Genomic DNA, 22658 nt, shown 5'->3' with positions numbered 1-22658 from the left:
TTTGATCTAAGCTGTCCTGCTCTTTGCATCTTCGGATGGGCAAGTGGTGCTACTGGAATAAGCAAAGGGAATGCTGAGCGCCTACCGGTTATGGCTCTCTTACTGACCTGGGCCATTTCCTTCTTAGGCTGCTGAAACTGCAGCCCGGCGGCTTTGATAGAGGTGCAAACATTTGGGGGCAGATTTACATAAAATAGCCGCGTTTAATCCCACTGGCTGCAATTAACATCACAGGCTTTCCCTGGGCTCCGTTCTGATATGGCCGCAGGGAACCAATCAGGTGGGCGGGATGATACATCAAAGAGACTGTCCTCCAATCAGGTGAGCCCCCTACTGGCATTGTGATGTCACAAGAAGGATATTTATACCAGGGGCATAATTGCTCCCCGTTTAACTAGCTTCAAGTGGTGCGCACCAGAGAGGTCAAGTGGAATTAACCCTTCTGGCCCCAAACTGCAGACCTGTCCCACGCCCCACCATCTACTTTAAGGGTGCTTTTGACCTCCCTCACGACAGCTTCTTGTGGGGCTTCCCCTGACAATTTTTCCAAGGTGGAGAGCTTCTAGGTACCAAAAGACTGGAGGAGGATCTCAGTATTAAAGGGGACTTGGTGGGTGGGCAGTAAGGATGGGTTCTCCAACCACGGACAGCTCAGGAAAGAGTCTGCAGTATCAAGTCGATCATCTGCTGAGTGCTGTGGAGAATGAACTACAGGCCGGCAGAGAAAAGGGGGATCCTACCGAGCGGGAGCTGCGAGTCACTCTAGAGGACAGCGAACTGTGGCTGCGCTTCAAAGAACTCACCAACGAGATGATTGTCACCAAAAACGGCAGGTAGGAGGAAAGAGAAAGACAGGGAAATGTACTGATGGTCTCAGGTTGCTTCCAAAGGATACTTCTCCCTCTCCCACTTTGTTTTCTCTTGTTCATTGAATTGCTGTCCTGGACTTTGGGAAATCAATCACTTTAAGGCATCTGAAGACTTCTGCTCCCGATTCTATGGCTGCTTATAGTAGCTAGTCCTGTTCTTTTCTTGGGACATGCTTTCTTAATGTCTTGTCCCTTGACCAACGGCTCCCCTTCTGCTGACTATTCTGCATCCTGTCCATCGGTCATCCTGTGGCCTCTCAATCTTCTTTACTCTCTTCCCCTTCCTCTCCTCTTAAGTCCTTAACCTACACGATCCAGTCCAATAACCTTGTGAAGCAGGAGGTCCACAGCCTGTGTTTCCACCCTAGATCTGAGGCCATGCCTCATGGTAGCGCAGAAAGCCTTTTTCTAAGGCAGCAACCTGGCTGCTTACAATGACACTTTTCCCAAACTAGATGTTCATGTGCCTTTTGAAGAATCTCATTTTCCTTTGACACCCTGGCAATAAACCAAACCACATACATAAAGATTGGCTTCTCTGGGAGAGGGAGATAAAAGGATTCCTAATTTTATTATGATGTCAGTAAAATTTCAGCTCCAGTAAACATTTTTTCCATCAGACCTTTTTGAAGATTGTCTTCCATAGCATCACTCATTTGAACTGTGATGATGTCTCCATTTTAAAAATTTCTCCTGCAGGCTTTCTCCTGTAGCCTGTTTATGAAAGCCTGCAATCATAGCAAATGGAAGACTACTAAAAAGTAAATGAAGGAAACCATAACTCAAACTTTTCCCTTTTTGTAATCCAAAGTATAAGACTGTGAACTTATGCCTCTTACATGCAAGTGAATTTCCCCGAAGTGGAGGGAACTCTCCCAAATAGAAGAAATTAGGAAGTGAGGATCAAATTGCCTCCCTCAAAACGGCTTAATCAGAATTTACTCCTGCAGCTTGAGAACAAAGAATGGTTTTGTTGGCCATACCCCACAGTGGTAACTTTTAAGGCATCTGCATCTCATCCCTAAAACTGCTTATTCCTAAGAGACAAAAAGATTCAATCCGAGTAAGAAACCCGCACTTATCAATTGGCCAGGAACGAGCCTCCTTCCAAATTATTGCTTTTCGCTAGTTATGTCCCACTGATTGCAGGGAGCAGAAGGCCGCTCCTTTTTTAGGGGTGAGATCAGAATGCGCCCCCCCCCCTCCATCATGAATGTAACTAACCGCCGAGCCCTCCCCAATGCACGTTTACGTGGGAATCCATCCCATGGAGTTCATCGCCTCCGCTCCTACGAAATGTTACGTTGAGAGCGGCCGCAATGCGGGCTGCAAACTGAAGCGGGTTTTCGTTTACGTTGGATTCCAGAGAGCGTCAAGGCATGGTGAGGCCTCCTCCGTGGGCGGAAGGTAGCCCCGAGTCGGGGCGGAGGAGGGTGCTGTCTTTTGGGCAGAAAGGGCTTCGACGGCACCCGCCCAGGCCTAGCCCGAGAGGCCGCGCCGCCCGTGTCTCCTCCCGCCTCTCCTCGCTCCTTGCGTCTCCTCCCTGCAGGCGAATGTTCCCAGTGTTGAAGGCCAGCGTGTCCGGACTCGACCCCAACGCCATGTACTCCTTCTTGCTGGACTTTGTGGCTGCAGACAATCACCGCTGGAAGTATGTGAATGGCGAATGGGTGCCGGGCGGCAAGCCTGAGCCGCAGGCCCCAAGTTGCGTCTACATCCACCCGGATTCGCCCAATTTTGGCGCCCACTGGATGAAGGCGCCCGTTTCCTTCAGTAAGGTCAAGCTTACCAATAAGCTCAACGGGGGAGGCCAGGTGAGGAGGGCGCCACCGCGGCGCGCGGGCGGGCGCGCGGGGAGGTGGAAGAAGGGTATTCCTGCCGGCAGGAGCTGGCGTCCCAAAATAACGGCCTGGGGTCAGAGAAGGAGCAAGATGGGGGGGGGGGCGCAGGTCGAGTTAACTTCATAGGTTAGGTTGCTAGAGAAGAAATTAAGGTTGAATGTATGCGCCTTCTGAAAACATCTTTGATGTAAGGCCGGTGGGTTCGGTAGAGTTGCCTTTTAAATGTGCATTCTTAGGGCTTCAGCCGCCTTTTATTTTTCAGTTTAGGAATCAGGAAAAATTTCCACAGAGACCCCCGTTGCAGTCAGCTGGAACTCTTGTTAACTCCTTTGGCCGCTCTCTAAGTGTCCCCTTCTCTGCCCTGTCCAGGAAAGTATCTAGGAAATCAATTTTAGCTGTTTTTCTCTGAGTGGCTTAGAGGAGATTCCAAGAAAAGCGTTTTGTTCTTGTTTCCTGGGTTCTGTAGCCTGGATTTATAGACACTGTTATAAACTTGTCACACCCGTGTACTTGCCTCAAAGACCAGTGCTTTGCACAGTGTAGCCTGCAGTCCATATGGATCTGAAATTGATTGCTACACTTTCATTTTGAGCTCCAAGCATTATAGATTCATATCTACAAATGTATGCATGCACAGTTTGCAAGAGGGTAATGGTGTCTGATAAAAAGAAAAACGTCTAAAACAAGTATTCTAGCTTCTTGAAAAATTGAACATATTTTAGTATGGCATGAGTTTCTGTAAACAAGTATGTCCTTCATCAGATGTGTTAAGTATTATATATACATTGCCCAATACATTGCATTGACTGTTGAAGTGAACACTCATCCAAGATAGCTTTAAATGTTCTTAAGGTTGCAAACCTCTCTGTGTGTTAAATAAACTGTGGTAATCAATTTCTGACATAACCTATAATTTTAAGAACATTTAAATTCTGGATTCAGGTGTGTTAGGAACTTAAATAGCATGCAGCAACAATTACACAATAAGAATTTGGAGGGTTCAGAAGATAATGTACTGGCAATATGTGTTTGTATCCATATCTTAGAATGAAATGCAGTCTCAGATATTTGTCTGCTTGAGACCCAGAGAGTTGGCACCTACAAAACTCACTTTTGTAGATGCACTTACATATGAAAAAGCAACTCTACCATTTTCTCCCAAAACAACATGAGCAGTGATTTGTAAAGAGAATTGGAGTATATCCTGATTTAGCCAATTTGGAGACAAGTACCTAGAAGCTATTTGGTAGTTCTAGTCCTTTAATTAAGGAGAGTGAAACAGCCTGCCCCCAACAGTTAAAGGCAGTGATTTGTAATTATTTTATTTACTATTTTTAATGGGGTTTAGAATATTTTTGTCAGGCATCCAAATATCTTGTGCCAATCCTGAATGCTGGAACTGTTAATGTCTCACCCTAATTGCTGCCAAATTAAATTTTGGAGTAGGGTCTTGTGGGGTCTGTGTGGCAGTGTAATGCAAAACAAGATTATGTAGCACAAATTATCTTGGGAACTCCGTAGGAACGAAAGGCATGGACCAAAAATATTTTGACAAAATTGTCTCCTGTTTGGATTGGAGGGATGTTCTATCCAACTTGTATTTTTATAGGACCAAGTCAACCACAGAGGAATCTTTTCTCTAGTGTTCTCCTACACAGTTTTAACATTAATGCAGAAAATGGGTGCAATGGTTGTGTGCCAAAGTCTGGTGTTACATATTGTTATCAACATTCTGGAAGAGTCAATATGCATAGGCCTAGGTCTTATCCCCAGATAAGTATGGAGAGGATTTGGGGAAAGGGGTGTATGACATGCACCATTCTCAGAATATTTGCAAGCCACATAGAGACTAACCAAAGTGATAACCCAAAGGCCAGTTTGCCAGGGGTTTGGGGGTAATATGTCAATATGTAATAATGCAACACAAAATGTGACTGTTGGACAAAATCTTAATCCTAACATGCTTTCATTGACAATTCACATTCACTTATTATTGTGATGACAAGGCAGGTTAATTGCTGTTTTTCAATTCATTGCCTTCTCTTCACAGAGCTATAACAGGTATGAAACTATTAAGTAAATATTTCAGTGGCTAATACCTGTATTTTTGGGGGGAGAAAGAGGACAGGGTAGCATCCAATCTGGCAGCATGAAACTTCCATTAAATTTGCAGATATATTTTTCAGGTCACTTGCTGTAATGAGTAATTTGACAATCTGTACCACTGAAGGCTTCTGTAATTCATGTAAACTGGTCATCAAGAAAGTTTTCTATGTAAAGTACTCCATATATCTGAAATATGGGCATTAAATGTAGTTAAAATAGCATGCTGATCATTGATATTAGAAATATTTAGCTGTATATTGTGGTACAAATGTACATTTGTTTCAGCCTGGTACTCAGTATTTCTGATAGCATAATATATATTAGCAAAACTGTTAAATCTGACATTAAAATGAGATGGGTAATTGATAACCTATGGAGTTTGCATGGTGTGTATTCCAGTAGTAGGCATTAATATGCCATGTGCTGTGCTTGTTAAAAAGCAAATTTAGAAGTTATAGTTTTAATTACAGAGGAGAGCTTTCCCTTCTTTTTAGCCAAGACTACAAACTACTATTGTTCTCCAGTTACTATTAATACTCTTAGTACCAGTGCATTTTCAGTAGTTTAAGTTTCTTAGAAAAAAAATGAAACCCTATAGGTTTCTTGATTCCAAAGGGCCTTGATTGATTATATTTTGTTGTTGTTTTTAAAAAGTCTTCAGTTCTAGGTTAGATTCTAAAAGCGAATGTTTCCTTTATTGAGTGAATGTTTTTGCAGTCATGCTATAATGACAGTCAAGTAAGGAACCCAACTTAAAAAGGAGTTTTCCCTTAACTTACTAGGAAAATGTATTTACAGTTGTTGTTTGCACACGAAAAATTGGATCAGGTTTGTGGATATTTTATACTGTGATCATTTTTATAAAATCTTGCAATGATAGCTTTTATTAAGCAATATTGGTTATTTGTAGATAATGATAACTTGCTTTCTGAGAGATGAATAAAGCTTTTGCCTGTGCATAGAGCCCCTTCACTCCTCCCTTCATAATGAAAGGTGACCAATCAAATTACAAAGATTTAACCAGAGTTTCATTGAACTGGCAAAAAGTAATTATCAGCTTTGAAACAGTCCAAGATAATAAATCAATTTCAGATGGTTTAATATCTTAGCTCATTTCAAAGCTAGTAATCTTACTTTCCTACCTTGGATAAAATTGGAAAGTAAGCGTAAATAAAATGTTCCTGTTTTGATTGTTCGTTTGGAAAGACAAAAGGTAGAAAAAAAGCCACTGAGGTCTGGGCTCTTACCTTTACTTTTTTTTTTTTTTAGATTTAAACCAGCAACTTTGCCCTCTTTTTATTAAAAAGCCAAAATCACTGCTATAGTTGATGTTGCAGTGTCAGAATAGTGTTTATTGCTCTTTCAGTGCTTTTTTGTTGTTGTTCTTACATTAACAGATTATGCTGAACTCCTTGCACAAATATGAGCCTAGGATTCACATAGTGAGAGTCGGTGGCCCTCAGCGAATGATCACCAGCCATTCCTTCCCAGAGACACAGTTTATAGCTGTGACAGCTTACCAGAATGAAGAGGTAGGCATAAAGTGTGGAAGACCCTGCATGGATTGCTCCCCTTCAAAGTAGTAAAGGGACTTGGAGTGGGAAGGGGGATGTTAAAATTAGGGGTATGCTGACTGTTTACAAGAATTTTAAAAGATGCTACAAAGGAGATGCAGGAGTTGCTCATTTCCACTGAATACTTAAAAAAAATGGAACTGCTACAAAATAGGAGAAACGTCTGAAGTATAAAAAGATCTTAGCAATGAAGTAAGGTGCTGAGGAGACTGTGTGTTATTTCATTCTACAAAGTAGAGGATTGTTGCAGTTGAAAATCTTCAGATATAATTCTATGTTAGTGGTTTATATTAGCCATTTTTTAAAAAGCCACTCTTGTTATACTTTTAGGAGAATATCAAGTGATTTTTTTCAACTAGAACCATCCTGTTCTTTGAGCAAAAGAAAATGAGGTCTTCTGATATTTTTGCACATTTGGAAAATGTCTCAGTTAACCACAAGGATTAATCAGTAATCACCTCTCTATTTTGCTTACATTACGAAGCACAGTTTAATTGCAAGTTAACACCACTGGATTATATGGAATTGACTTTTCAAGAAGATTTATTCAGGACTAGGATCCCAGGCATAATTCATTATTCAGTGAATCTGATGAAAAGATAATGAAGTTGTATTGATTCTCAATACACGTGGTCATTATTTAATGTAGAAAATAACTGTATCGTGCTGTAAAAGCAGATCATTTTAAAAAAATTACTGTGAATAGTTTGAATCTAAACAACCTTGACTGTTGACAACACTAAGCAATTTTTCATAATCTACAAACTGAAAAATTGTTTGAAATCCACATTTTAAATATGTAATTGAATTGTCCTATTCAGCTGATATATAAATACCAATGAAGTGACAGAAGTGCTACATAGATATACCTCCCTGAATTCTTATTCTTTGTCATGGTGTAAGTGACTCTCCTAAGACAATAATAACTTAATTTTTTATAAAACACTTCTTTCTGCCTGCTGTTTTGTGTCTGCATTGGCTTCTAATGTTTATTACTGCTCACTCTGATTCCGTCAAAACACGTAGAGGGTTCAGCATTGATTATAACTCACTATACTTTACTTAATAGATTCTGAATAAATGTAGGTAGGGCCTCCAAAGTGAGAAATAACATTCCTGCTTTTAAACACAACTTCCAACTTGGACACCTACATGATGAATTTTAACAAGGGCTAAATGCTAATGAGTGACAACTTATTTTAAAAAATCGTGTTAATGTATAGCAAGCTAATCAAATAGCAATGTCTAGCAAGATCAAATAGTTGTTCAGTCTTCTGTTAATTGCTTGTACATCATTGTTCCAAAGTTTTCATGTAGAAAGGTGGCTCTATTTCATTCAACAATGGGCAGAAGTAAGATACAAGTCCTTTGCTCTTAAACTCTCCATGCTGAAGCAATAGCTCATATCTTAATAAAATAATCATTTGTTCGTACAATATATTATCCCCTCTTTTTACCCGGAACCTGACACTTTTTATAACTGTTTTTAGTGTATCCCCCCACCCTCCGCCCCTTTTATGTACTTCCTTAATAGGATAATAAAACCAGGCATCTAAGTAAGGCAAAGAGGGGACATTGTAGAGGAGAGAATGATTTCAAAGCCTGCTGTTGCAGTCTTAGTAGTTTTAATAATTTCATTCTGGGCTTTTTTTCTCACCAGAATCAATTGCAAAAGCCAATTAGCAGTAATGTTGCTGAATTAACTTTTGAATTAGCAATAAAATAATTAAAATTGCATTTGGGTTTGAAATATTTTCTTCTCCTTCTTCTTCATCTTCGTCTTCTTCTTTTTTGTAGATAACAGCATTAAAGATAAAATATAACCCCTTTGCAAAAGCTTTCCTTGATGCAAAAGAAAGGTGAGAACTGTTGCTTGCTTTTAATTGCATTTATACATTGCATTTCATTAGGTTGTTTAATATTTTTGCTAACACAATGTGTTTCTTTGACAGAAGTGATCACAAAGACATGATGGATGAAGTGGGAGATGGTCAGCAACCAGGGTATTCACAACGTATGTCTAATTTCTCTTCTGAGAGTTACATTATACTTTTATTTTATTGCATTGATATACCATTCCCATATGCAAAACTCTCAAAGCAGTGTTCTTCCAGCATCGGTTATGTAGTTAAGAATATTATTCATGAATATAGACTGCATGAATGTATATTTTATAAAATATAGCCTTCACCAACAAGATCTTAGATATTTTTGTATCTTTTAGGAGGCTTTCTTTCTTTCTTTTTTAAAGTCAATGTGTACTGCAATATATTTCAGCCTGAGAACTAATATTATAATTTTAGAGTTCTGATGCCAAGAACTATAAATGCTGTAATGCTCTTTACCTGTTTCTCTTACTGACTATTGACGATAAAGAAGAACCTGCACTGAACTGACACAAGAACGAAATTTCAGAGAGGAAGGAGTGCGTGCTTTACCTTGAAAGTTTCTGCATTCCTGGATCTCTAGATATTTTAGGGTATTTGATGATTAAGCAGTGAAATGTATTATTTGTATTTCGTTTTTAAATGGGCTTATAGCACAGTAATTGAGTACATACTTTGAATGCAGAAAGTCCCTGGTTTAATTACTGTCATTTCCAAGTAGAGTTGGAAAAATTCCTGCCTGACTCTTGGGGAAAACCACTGCTAACCAAGGGTAAAAATACTAGATGATGTGGACTAAAGTTTTGACTTGGAATTGTAGAAACCTGCCCTCTGCTGTATTCCTTGTGTGCACAGTACTCTACCTTATTTTTTTTAAAAATAGGACTTTCATACTTAAAATGTAGAAAAGCCATATTCCTCTGAAGTTGGTATCATTTATTTCTTTATTGCAATCCCATTGTAATTAAACAACTCTCAACATTTAGAGCTCTGATTTCTGTTAACGGCAAAGTCTGCATCTAAAATATTAGCCATAGAACAAGATCATTTTTCTGTGTTTCTTGTATTGAAATTAAGTGAGATAAGAAAAAAGCTGGTGTAATTCTCTGCCTCAGTTGGTCAAATGCATCAATCTATGAAAAGTCTGGAATATCCCCACTGAAATCTCACTTATGTTTTTGAGACAGAGTTCAATAATCTTTGAGACAGGGATTGTTGGCAACAGCACAAAGTTCTAAAGTAGATTATAAGCTTGATTAGGTTACTCAGAAATGTTAGCAGAACCATTCCCTTTATCTAAGTTTCACAATTTGACTATCCAGAATTACTCTGCTGCTGTTTGAATAGTTCCTCTATAACCACAATGATGTAAAAATGACAAAAGATATATTCTGACATCCCAGTGTCAACTCCTGCCTTCCATACCAATATCCAAAGTTGAATGCAGGTATGTAACTAAGATGGTTTGCATCGTGACACAGATTTTGTCATTCTCCCACCCTTCTCCCCACAGACACTCATGATTTCCATTTATTCACATTTATGTTTACTTAGATATTTTGATGACTGTTTTCACATTACTGTTCAAAGTTATTAGATACAAAAGATTGCAGTTTTATCTATTCTTCTGATTACCTCCCAATTCAGGAGGTAGCAAATAAGAGATGTGAGGTTATAATAATGTTATGTTCATAACTTGGTATTATTGCTGAAAATGGCACTCTTGTGTTGAAGTTTTCTTGCTTTAATGTGTAGGAATGCTATTGTCACAATATTTCACTTATTGCACACCACTGGTTATCAGAGATGGGTAAATGCGCTATAATGGCACCACAACAAAGCTATTTGTAACCACAAGTTGCAGGTGAGAAGAAAAGAGCTTGAAATCCATTTTTATTGTTTCAGTGTAAGTTAAAAATAGGTTTGACATTCCAGGATTGATGTATGCAAACAGGTTGTTGTCATTTTGGACAAATAATCCTGCTATATATTTGTGAAATGATATTATTCATCTTTTTACAGTAGGTGGTTGGCTAATTCCTGGAACAGGAACTCTTTGTCCTCCTGCCAGTCCTCATTCCCAATTTGGCACATCTCTGTCCCTCTCCCCTGCTCACAGTTGTGAAAGGTATTCATCGTTAAGAAATCACCGTCCTGCCCCTTATCCAAATCCATACACCCATAGAACCAATTCTCCAAGTAAGTACATTATAGTGTCCTCCAGTTGTTTGATGTCATAAGATACTAACAGATATCAATGTGAATATACAGCGGAGATGTGGAATCTGTGTCCGTCCAAGTGTTTCTAAACTACAACTTTCACTGTCTCCCACTCTTGGCTACTGTATCTGGAACTCTGGAAGTTGTAATTCAGCAACATCTGGAGGACCATTAGTTTCCAGTCCTGGTGGTAAAGCCTGGATCAAAATCTGATTTGGTATGCAGTTGACTGTTGGCAAGAAATCAATAAAAAGAACAAATAGAAACACTCCAAGTAAAGAGGACTTTATGAATTGGAGAAAAAATATGTTCAAGAGTTAGATAACAGTGTGTTTATGTGATGTATGTACAATTGCCTAAAATGTACCAGAACTGAGAAATATTAGCAACTTTGTATTGATAAATCCATTATATACCTGAGACCCCGTGTGGCGTAGCAGTTAAGATGCTAGACTAGCAGCAGGAAGTTTCTAACCGTCCCTTAGTCACGGAAGCTGTCTAGCTACTTTGGGCCAGTCACCCTCTTTTAGTTTTAGACTGGAAAGTTGAAAAACATTTATACAACCTGCATTTGACCAGCATGTAGATTAGGTCCATACACAGCCTTCAATCCTGCAGTGGATTGATTCAGGCTGAAATAGCTAGCTAGAACTATCTATCTTAATCAGCTGTAATATCACTAGAGAATGACAGAAACAAGATTTCACTAACCATCCAAACCATGGCATTTTCACTCAGAAGTAAAGTTTTATATTTTAAATAAGATTTTCAAACAACTGTTAAATGCTTTGAATAGTCCACAAAAGAGTACACTGTTAATATTGTTTTTATAGTTACTATGCTATTTTGCTAAAATAAAATATCAAAGAAGTGGATAGATCGTTTTATTGAGACTCTTTGGTTTGCAGCAAAAGACTTCCATCTTATTTAAAATTAGACTTCTGTGAGAATCTGGCCTGCTGTGATGATATTATGATTTTTGCCTTTATGGTGCTGGGATGTAATAAAAAGAGGCACAGATTTTGCTTGCCAAAATGGAAGCAGTCAGGATAAGAGAATCATACAGGGAATGGCAAGCCTCCTGTTTCTCACATACAATTCATCAGTCCATAATGACTTGATAACATTTATAATTACAGTATGCAGTCAGCTTCATTGGCATCTTTAATGAGCCCAGCTGCCTAATAGGTCCTAAAATCCCAAGCAAGTTGACTGTAAGAAAAGTGGATCTGAAATAAATCAAAACTACTTGTTTTTGAACCACTTAAAGCTCTGAGAAGAGCATTTGTTCTTATTTCAGATGTCTGCAACAGATTATTTATTTATTTATCTGATTTCAATAGCTACCCATCTCAGCAGGTGTCTCTGGGCTCATATATATTATGTATTTAATACAATTTCATGTTATAATCTATTTCTGCTTATGAAAAGCTTCTGCTTATGAAAAGCACTAGGGAAATAATGTTTTTTTGACTTGTAAGTGCATCAACACATTCTTTTTCAATCCATACGTAAGACTGTATATATAAACAGTACACATGTTCTACTGTCTGATTAAATTAGCTCTTGATTGTGAGGCAAGCAGCGGTGAACTGGATGCAAGCAGCAGAGTAAAATAAATCCTCAGAATTTTGTTGGTATGAAAATGGTTTTTTGCTTATTTCTTTCAAACTTGATTGTGGAATAACGACTTGAAGAAAAGTCTAAGAAGGTTACATGTTTATCTTGAAGAGTTGATATGCCCCTGCTCCATCAAAACTTTGTGGACTAAATATACAGAATTGAACTCTGCTTTGGGGTCTATACTAACATGGTTGCAAAGTCATTAGAAATGTATATAGAACAAAATGCAGTTTTTTTGAAGCATCCTCCTACCATTGCTGGAAATGCAAATAAGTTCTAACTTTCAAAGCAAGAAATTGAAAACATGGAATGTTCTTACACAAAACACTTGCTTTTACAGCAGCCTATGGAGATAGTTCTTCAGCCTGCCTTTCTATGCTCCAAAGCCATGACAATTGGTCCAGCTTAGGAGTACCAACTCCAACAAGCATGTTGCCTATGAATCACAGTAGTGGTCCACCAACCAGTTCCAGGTAAGCCCTACTCCATGGGCAAGAAACTCCTCCAGTTTCTGTAAATTGGCATTTGACTTTTGAAAGGATTTCTTATGAAAAACTAGATCCACTTCTGTATGAGTCCATTTATGCAGGAGATGTTTGGGGGTGGGGTGGTTGTGTTCTTTATCTGCAAGGATTGGGTAGCTGCTAGTGTGTGGTAATAGCTCAAGCTACTTTGTTGCCGTAGATGAAAATTATTTTTTTACTTCCTCCATTATATCCTTTTGCATGTGTACTGGAGGAAGTTAGTGATGTAGTAACATTACTGGAAAGCAAACAGACTTTTCAGTCTGTATCTCCCTCCCTTTGGTGAGTGTGAGCTAATATAATTAATTTTACTTTCCAGTAAAAGAATAGTGTAAAACTGTACCATTAGTTCCACCTGCAGCCTGTAAGGTGGCCATCCCTGACTTCAAGGAGGAAAAAAAGAGCTGTGCTTGGTATATAAAAAAGGTTAGTAAGATGCTTAGCAGGATCCATGGAGGGTGTCAGTGAAGACAAGATTCCGGCCGTGGCATCCAAATGCAACCCCACTCCTTGCAAGCCCAAAAAGGCCCTCAAGACATGGTGTCAGAATCCTTGGAATTAATTAACCACACTAATGGCCAGCTTGCTTGCTTGCTTCGGTTCTGCCATTAAGAGACATGGCAGGGGGTGCTGGACGGCTCGGGAAGATGGATGGAGGAACTGACTGTTAGAGGCAGATGGGCCATTATCAAGGACTGAGGAATGCTCAAGGTCGTACCAATGAGCGAGTGTGAGAAGGATGGGAAGTTAGGAGGGTGCAGGGGGGAAAGGAGAGAAAAGATAAAAGCAACTTTTGGTGTGCACGGGCTCAGTCTTAGCAATGCTTTGGAACTGTACACTTGTTCTCAATAAAAGAACTTTCTTTTGAACCATGACTGGTTGCAAGGAGAGTTACTGGAGTTGGGAGTGGCAGATTGCTACACATGGTTTTTCTATTGGCCTGGGAATCCCAGGCTGATATGGAGCCCATCAAGTGGTTTGTTTGAATGGATTGTTGTCGCCTGGGGGTGGGGTGGGGGTGGGGGTGTAGTGGGTTTGTATTTGGGATTTTATTTCTGTAAACCACCCAGAGTCACTGAGTGAGTTGGGCGGCCATATAAATTACTTTAATAAATAAATAATAAATGCCTGCTACAGTATCTTGCCTTTTTAACCCCCCTTCCCCTCCCCCTCCCCTGATGCTGATGCCCATCTTCCTTACAATCTTGTCTTAAGGAGCTTGGATGTAATAGGTCTTTTACTATGGAGTTTATGAAACGCTGCCCATTGAGACGGGTGGCTATATAGATTCGTTAAATAAATAAATACAGTGCTCTGTAGTAAAAATGTTACTGGAGAAAGGCTCCATCTAGCAGCAGCTGTCAGGCATTTGCATCCTACGACAATTGACAGGATTCTGAAGGAATTGCATGTAAAGAAACCTGTCTTATACTGTAACACATCTTTAATCTGCAGGAAATCAGCATGTACAAGGATCCCTAATATTTTCTTCCTTTTGCAAGCTAAAGTTCATGCTGTTGTGTAGGAACGCTGCTTCATGCAAGTAGCTGAAGTGAGGAGTCATTAATAATACGTATTTATAATCTCCTGCTGCTCTATGACCGTAATAAAGATTTGATTTTATTCGATGTAATTTCCTGATTCCTATATTGGTGGGTTTTTTCCAGAGAAAAAAGAATCCTGCTGAATTTTGTGCTTAGCTATGCAGGTAGTTCTATTTTAGCAGCTGGTGCATGAAAGTTTAATAAATAAGTTGTTTAAGGGCACCTTGTGCATCTGTGACTGGATAGAGACTCATGAACCTACACCCATGTGTTCCACTGACACCAGCCAGTACTGAATACCAAATTCTAAAATGTCTTACAAAAATTTTTAGTACTTCTCCCAACTAGGGACTTGCTGTGCTTTCCCCCTGAAGCCAAAAAGGTGATTTGGAGTGGGATGACAGCACTCAGTGCAGCTGTGGGCATCTGTTATTGCCGCCTTAAAGAATCTGCATCTTTGCCTGGGCTTACATACTAGCTATGTGATCCAGAAAAATGCACACTTGAATTAAGGATGCCTGTGCCTCTTGTGAAGCGCCTTGTTTGCATCCTGTCAATGCCTCCTTAACTCAAGCACATACTTTTCTTCCTCCCCTACTAGAATCACCTACTCACAACCATGTTGATATATTTATACATTGTAACTTTAGAAATAGCGCATCTAGTGAAGTGAGCCATAATTTCCAGAAGTATATGGCATGATAAATTAGTTAGCCTTTCACTAATGTGGCTATCTCTCTAGAAATGTAAAATCTGTTTTTCTTTCTCTTGCAGCCAATATCCCAACTTGTGGTCTGTGAGCAACAGCACCATCTCACCCGTGTCACAGTCAGGTGGAATGTCCAGTGGGATAGGATCCCAGTTTTTGCGCGGCTCTACAACCCACTACCCCACACTTCCTCATTCTGTCGCTACGACTTCCTCAGGCTCTCCCCTATATGACAATGGGGCACCCACAGATATTGCTGACAGTCAGTATGATGCCTCAGTGCATGCTAGACTTGCCTCCACATGGACTCCTGTCACGACTCCTTCTATGTAGACCTTTTCTGATGACCAAAGACTTTCTAGTTGCTCTAAACTGGGAATCCACAGAGAAAGTTCCAGGAGCTGGAGGAATAAGTCTTGACATATATTAACGGTAAAGTAACTGCACTAATTGCTTGATGCTCCTTTCAGTATTAGAATGCATTAGTAAATGGTACAGACACCTTATGAAAGCTGTAGGGAATTTGTCTGCCGGTCCAGATCACACGGGACATGGTTGCCATCCCCTCTTCTACCTCTGCAGCCACGAGGGCTAGAATTGTTGCAAAGCCTCTGTTATAAGATTTCAAAACCTCACAGACAGATCTTCTAATGAGCCCTTTTTGACATTTTTAAAAAGGTTCAAACTTTGGTAGAAGTCAGCTTTGCCAACATCAGAGAGGCATCTCATGTTTTTTTTTGTTCTGTACAGTTTTACTTCTTTGAAAAAAAAAACACAGTATCGAGGGCTGATTTCTACCATGCATCATACTTCACAATTTTCATAGATGAATGTATAAACTGATCCTGTTGAAAAGTATGACGTGTGTATTTCTATGATATTTGTTCTTTGCTGGCAGTCTCACAAATATAACTGTGACTTCCATTTTTATTCCTTGAAAGCTGAGATTAGGCATATACTTGCCCCAAGCAATATTTTATTATTACCCCAATTAAAGGCATGGACAATCTGTGGCTCCAGGCCTGGTTTTGTGGCCCCAAAGTTTCTTCTCATCAGTGTTGCTAAAAATCTCCAGCATGGTTTCCCAGGATTTTGAGGAAGGAAACACGCCAAAATTGAAGTTTTAACCTCAAAACATGCTTAACCTAGTTTAAAAACCAAAGGAAATCACCCAATACCCATCAACAATTTCCCTTCCATCCACTTGTATCCCATTCCTGTCCTTCCCCCCAGCTTAAGTGGAGATTGCTTATTCCTGCCCTATTGGGACATTTCATTACGTTTATTCATTCTGTAATGCTTAGAAGATGCATACAGTAGATGAAGCAGTACAGGAACTTCTAGAACAGGGGTTTCAAACATTTTCAGGTTGTGGAACCTGTTAACAAAAATACCTGAGACTCCTGATTAAGAGGCATAGCATACAAAATAGGCTGTGTTGGGATGAGCATTTTTTTTTTCTTGCCCTTAGTCTCTTGTGGAACCTCATCAGGTTCTTATGGAACTCTAGGATTCCGTGGAACGCAACTTGAAAATTCCTTTTCTAGAGGATTCTCCAAGTGGGCAGTGGCCCATGTTTTTGTGGTGGTCTTTGGGGCTAGGGGATTAAAGAGCAAAATGGGTGCCTTAAGCTTTGCAGAAATTGAAGCAGTCATTTTACCTTTAAAAAAAGAAAAAAACCCAAATATCAGGGTTTGGTTTTGTTGTTTTCTCTTTTAGGGATTGTAAGGGGCAAAGTGGTTACATTAAGCCAGTGTTTCTCAACCTTGGGAACTTTAAGATGGGTGGACTTCAACTCCCAGAATTCCCCAGCCAGCAAGGAAGTTGAAGTCCACCCATCTTAAAGTTCCCAAGGTTGAGAAACACTGCATTAAGCCATAAATCTTTGTCCCAAACTCTCCCCTCTGCTATAGATGTCTACTGGCTGTGACATCACTAGCTACACCATTTCCATCCCTCAGTGTACATATTTTTTAAAACAAGAAAGTTGTGTACTCTTTTTCAAGGGCACTCACTACCTGCTTAATTTGGAAGGTCAAAAATTGGCTGTCCTGTATGGAGTGCTGTATATTAACCCCAATGCAAATTCTTTTAAAATATCTATATAATTAGCCTTAAAGAATAGTTAAAAATTGTGCACTAATAAAATATGTGCCTTAAACACAGTTTCCAGATTTATGCACAACTGTGTGCTTATTTCCTTATGGCTAAACTTACATGATAATCCAAAAAGCTCTTTGCTGCAAAACAAATGCAGTTTTCAAAACATTACACATTTCTTTATTAATGTGTGTCTGTATAATGTAAGTTGTATTCTTGTACAGTGCAATTGTGTGTTGAGTGAAAAATAAGTTTGATTGTGTTTTGTGGGACTTTCTCCAGGTAAGGATTCTAGCCTTACTACTAATTCAGTGTGATTGTATAGATAACTGTTTTGCCATATTTACATATTGTAGAAGCCTTTGCCAACAAGTCAGTTTGAAGCAATTTTATCTTATCCTTCTATAAACAAATGGTGAAACTATCACAGATGCATTTGTCTCCTTGCTCTTGTGCATGGAGCTCATATGCATAGAACCACATGGAGCATGTGGTTTTCCTGTGTGTAGGAAGCTGTTGTGTGTAAAGCCTTCTTCAATTAGTGGTTTGCAAAAAATGTTCAGCCCACTTAAAGGGCTGTTACATAATAAAAGACATTATTCAAAGACATTTGATTTCAATAAGCTTGAAGCCTAGTCATAAGTAGGAACTGCACATTTGATTTTTTTTTCCTAATTTATTTTAGAGGTGACTTTCAACATGTTGTATTTATTTGCTAGCAAATGCCTTTGTATATGTGTATATGCTCTGTTTACTGTAGAATGTAAGACAATCATCTAGGGGCCCTATTTTTTAGGAACAGAATTCTTGAGTGTCAAAATGGTGTTTTAAGGTTAGCATCCTGAGAAGTTTGAGATCAAGTTTTACATTAGGTTGAGGTGATCATGATGAGAGAGTTTAGTGTTTATAAACCAGTAGTAACAAGACAGTTACTAGAGTTGTTACCTTTCCTTGATATGTCCCTTGTCAGTATGTAAATTAACTCTTCCACTTTGTTGTGCAAGTTGAATCATGTAAATTAAGTATGTGCATTACACTGTGCTTTCTGTTGGGCATTAACAAAAATGTGTTTTTGCTTGTTTGTTTCCATTTTAGCTATGCTCAGTTAAATTATGAAGTAAAGTGGTACTGTTTCTTTCATAAATCAAGAGTTTAGTCATCCGTTGATAACAATATTTAAATAATATCACATTAAAATACATTACAGCTTGATAACTTTTAAACTGGAGTAGTCAAATGATACATGTAATGAGTCATGAGAGAGACCTGATAGCTGGTGTTCTTTAACTACAGTTCTTCAGAAAATAAGTTTACAAGCGTAATGTAGCTGAAACTCAAAGAATTGTATATTAACCCCAATTTTGCAGTTAGGTTAGTTTCTATTGCATAAATCTACTGATTTGTATAATTGGGCTGGGGATTATGTGTACAGACTATTGCAGTGGAAAGTCAATTTATTCCATCTATTTAGTATTTAAAGCTTAAGCCAACTGTTTTTCAACTCAAGGAATTATTTTTATGATGATGATAATAGGAACAGGTGCAGCTGGCACAAAGATGTATCTGTGCAAATGCCCCTCCTGGCCACAACTGCCTCCTGCTCCTTGTGACTCCTTGAGGAGCTGATGGCAGCTTTGGGCAGGAAGGTGTTTAGACAGATACATAAATGCATCTTGTGCACCAGTTGTACCCATGGCTAGATTGGGAGGCACTGCCTTAATTACCTCTTGATTGGGGTATGCCTTAATTACCTAATTACTTAATTCATGCCTTAATTACCTCTTGATTGGGCTATTGCAATGTATTCTACATGGAGCTGTCCTTGAAGAGCATTCAAAAGTTTCAGCAGGTCCAGAATGCAGCAGCACATGCAGTATTGGGTACACCATGATATGCTCATGTATCACCACTGCTGCATGAGCTACACTGGCTCCCATTAGGCTTCTGGGTACATTTCAAGGTGCTGGCTGTCAGTTTTAAAGCCCTATATGGCGTGGGACCAGGTTACTTGTAGGACTGCCCATCCCCAGTGGTTTCTGCCCATCCAGTAGACCCATCAGAATGGGCATGCTCTGGTCTCCTCAATGAACAGTGCCTCCTGGTGGGTCCTAGAAAGCATCTCTACTCTCACATGGCACCTGCCTTATGGAACATCTCCCTCCCCCCCGAGATTCAGATGGTACCAACCTTGACCTTCCAGAAGGCTATGAAGACCTGGCTTTTTCCTCAGGCACTGTGGCTGGGATGTTAATGGAGCCTAGCATGCATGTGGGGTGGGGGTACATTGCAGTCAGGTGTTTTTTTAGTGGCCTCAACTTAGTTGTTTTCATTAATTTGATTATGTATTATGTTTAATCTTTTGTTCATTGCCCAGAGCAGCTATATAAATTTGTAAAATGAATGAATGAATTTATATTCTGAATCTTCATTATTTTCCTACCTAACTCATTAGCATTCTGAAATATATATAGAAGGCTCCATTAAATAAATAATCTGCAATAAAAGAACATAAAGAGGAAAAAAAATTGAAAAAGCTTAAAGAGATGAGATGAAGAGAAAGCAACAAAGTAAAGTGTAATTATTTCTTTCTGACCTATCAGTTGACAATAATTGGCTCCATCAAATATGGTAGTATAATAAATGCACACATATTTGGCAAGAAACAAGAATAAATTCAAAGATTCTGTATAAAAGTACCTATAAAGGAGGTCTTGGAATCCCAAATATGAAATCTTATTTTGATGTCAACAATACTAAAAACAGTTTTTTGGTTTCATAAAGTCAGAAGATTCAAAAGGTTTAACACCTTAGTTGAAGATGGTATGTATAACTATATCATTAGTGAAATTTAGGGCACTTCACCAAAAATATTAATAAAGAACTGAAACATAGTCGGAATCCATTCCTTCTGAATGTGTTCAAAATTTGGAAAAGATGGGCCCATAAATTAACTGCAAACCCATCACCTCTTCAACCATTTATATTCTTTTTACAATAAAGAACAAATGGAACAGTACAAGGGCTGGAACATGAAAGGAATTTATTTTTATAAGATTTGTATGTTGGAGTATTCTGAAAATAGCAGAACAATTACAGACATATTTTTTAAAAAATTGGTTTGTGGTTTCAGATACATCAAAATCTGCATTTTACTGTTATGCCAGCAGTTGGAATCCAAGTGACTAGAGCTATGATTAAGTTTGAAATTAAGTTAAACTCATTAACTAATAGGAGAAATCTAAAAAGAATTATAGTATTTTATTAGAAGATAAGAAACTTGAATGGTTGAAAGTAATATGGGAATTAGGTATTAAAGCCTTTCACCTATGACTTTATGTTTGATAAACATAAATTGGCATAGAAAACCATGGAAATCAGCCAAAACTAAGAAAAATTCAGCAAAATAATTTTATTTCCACCAAGGATATTCAGCATGATAAATTCTACTGTAAGTCTCATATGGAGAAAATTTAAAGAAATGAATACATAAGTTATACCTTGTAAAGTTCAACTATTTTGGACTGAAATGATGATTAAAATAGGGTAATTATATTAGACCCTAACCTGGCCTTATTAAGGTTTTTTTTTTAATAATCCAAATGTTTCCTTAGATCATAAAGAATTGATTTTTTGTTGTTGTTGTTGGTTGGAGCCAGTCATATAATGGCAAAGTCTTGGAAAACAAGAATGATTTGAATATTTCCATATGATGGCAAAATATGTTTAAAAAGCTGATCTAGTGTAAAAGCTACCAAAAAACACATGATTATTATGTTAATGCAGATGATGATTTTCATCCTATCTGGTTTATACTTTATTAATCAAGTACAACAAAATCATAATGATTATTTACTACACAGTTCCAGATTGCTAGATAATTGAATTGAATAAGGTTATACATACTTTATATTGTCTTCACTATATTGTAAATAAAATTCAATAAAGAATAAAAAAATGGATATGTCCCCATTCTTATTCTTAAAAAGTTGCAAACCTGTGATTCTCCTGCTGATTTTGTGTCCTGAAGCATTTGATTACTCCATGTGCAAAAGGCTCAGAAGTGTTTTTCAAGGAAAGCAGCGGTTTGGAAGGATTCTCTAAATCATCCATCAACAGGAATATATACTAGTAATTTGAAGAAGTTTTTTTTTTCTTCTTTCAATTTACAGCCAAAATTTCTATCATTGCAGTGTATGCTTGTTTTCTCCAATATTTTAGCCCAAATAATTGAAGAGCACAGCTCTCATAAACCCCAGCTAGCACAGTTTTAAAGTCCTTGACGGTACCAAATGTGGGAAGACTAACTAATGTGGTCATTAAAGTAGGATAAATGATTGGGCACATAACATTGTAATGCTATTGGTCCAGCGACAGCATCAGAAAGGTTAGTGTTATCCCTTCCTGGCATTCAAACTTTGGAGATAAGACCCTGACCTTAGAAAAGAAAATCCTATATTAAGTGCTCCTTTTGCCTTCTTGCCTGTTTCTAAGACTGGTGCTTTCCCTGAAAAAGCAAATCCTGAATTCAAAGAGCCTGAAAAAGTAGCATCTCCACAAGAGGAGCTTAGTGTTCTTCTAATTGTTTTCTTTGCCTCTGGTGTGAGGGGAATTCTCTACATAATATTCCTATTATTACTTGTAATTGGAGGGAATATCAATTCATTAATATCCCAAAACGTGGCCAGAGAGATGCAATCGTCTTTCATTTCTCTTTTTTGGACCTGCAGGACTATAACTGGCAAGGATTTGGGGCTTCTCATACTACTTCAGAATTGCTTTGCCTATTTCCAATGTCATGACCATATTCTTGAAAAGTATCCACAGCCTTTCATTGTCAAAGGGATGACACATTTTAAGGGAGGTTCCTCCCAGAAAACACACATCTATTATCTAATGCAGTATTTCTCAACCTTGGCAGCTTGAAGATATGTGGACTTCAATTCCCAGAATTCCCAGCATGCTGGCGGGGGAATTCTGGAAATTGGAGTCCACACATCTTCAAGCTGTCAAGATTGAGAAAAGCTGATTTAATGTATGTGTAAACCTGCAACAAGAGATTTTATGGTAGCAGAATTATCTTCCCAAACTATCTCTTCAGTAACACCTATGCCTCACATACCTACTTGATTAAAGGAAAGTTATGTCCTATACTGTATTTTTATCATTTGCAAGTGTTCCTTCAGGCTATTTCTGGATTTGTAAATACATATGATCAGGGTTAGAAAATAAGAGCACCCAATGAAAACAATATGAAAGTTACGGCATCTCTCTCTAAAAAACCAGTTCCTCTGCAGATTGCTTCAGAGTGATTCAAATTCTTGAGATGTGGGAAATGCTTGTGAAATCTGCTGTTCACCTCCTTTCCAGAGTTATGACTTTCATCTTGGATCATTTGTGAAAAGTCCAAAAACAATAGGTGAGGTTAGATTCTACTGGTAGAATAAAAAATTCAGCAAAAAGTGAAGTAAAACAATTAGAATTACAATATTTATTTACAGTCAGAGGTCACAAAAGTTACATTGCCTTAAAATCAAAACTATGTATGTTGTTGGCCAAATTTGCTGTCTTGTCTATTGTTTATTTTATCTGTTTGTATATTGCTGTTTGTTTTTATGCTGTGGGCCTCTCAGAGTCAGTTGGATTTGGGTGGTATTCAAGTTGA

General features: G+C 38.4%; 1 protein-coding gene across 4 annotated transcripts; it reads left to right on the top strand.

The window, feature by feature from the left end:
• The first annotated feature begins 583 nt into the window (after nt 1-583).
• On the top strand, nt 584-20863 carry TBXT (T-box transcription factor T). Of its 4 annotated transcripts, none has more exons than XM_007435014.2 (8): nt 584-833; nt 2419-2683; nt 6214-6348; nt 8188-8249; nt 8343-8404; nt 10302-10475; nt 12463-12592; nt 14962-20863. In XM_007435014.2, the coding sequence occupies exons 1-8, from the start codon at nt 628-630 to the stop codon at nt 15227-15229; spliced, it is 1302 nt and encodes a 433-aa protein (XP_007435076.1). In that variant the 5' UTR covers nt 584-627; the 3' UTR covers nt 15230-20863. The 4 variants fall into 4 exon arrangements, with proteins under 4 accessions (XP_007435076.1, XP_087999053.1, XP_087999048.1 ...); XM_088142927.1 differs by having other exon boundaries at nt 10299-10475; XM_088142922.1 differs by having other exon boundaries at nt 10299-10475; nt 12460-12592.
• Nucleotides 20864-22658: the final 1795 nt, after the last annotated feature.

This window comes from Python bivittatus, unplaced genomic scaffold (assembly GCF_059951505.1).
Source record: "Python bivittatus isolate LINGU-HERP-01145 unplaced genomic scaffold, Pbiv_v1 ctg000020_np1212, whole genome shotgun sequence".
In the NCBI taxonomy this organism is placed as follows: Eukaryota; Metazoa; Chordata; class Lepidosauria; order Squamata; family Pythonidae; genus Python; species Python bivittatus.
Note: the sequence above shows the minus strand (reverse complement) of the source record. Positions and strands in the feature narration are given on the sequence as shown.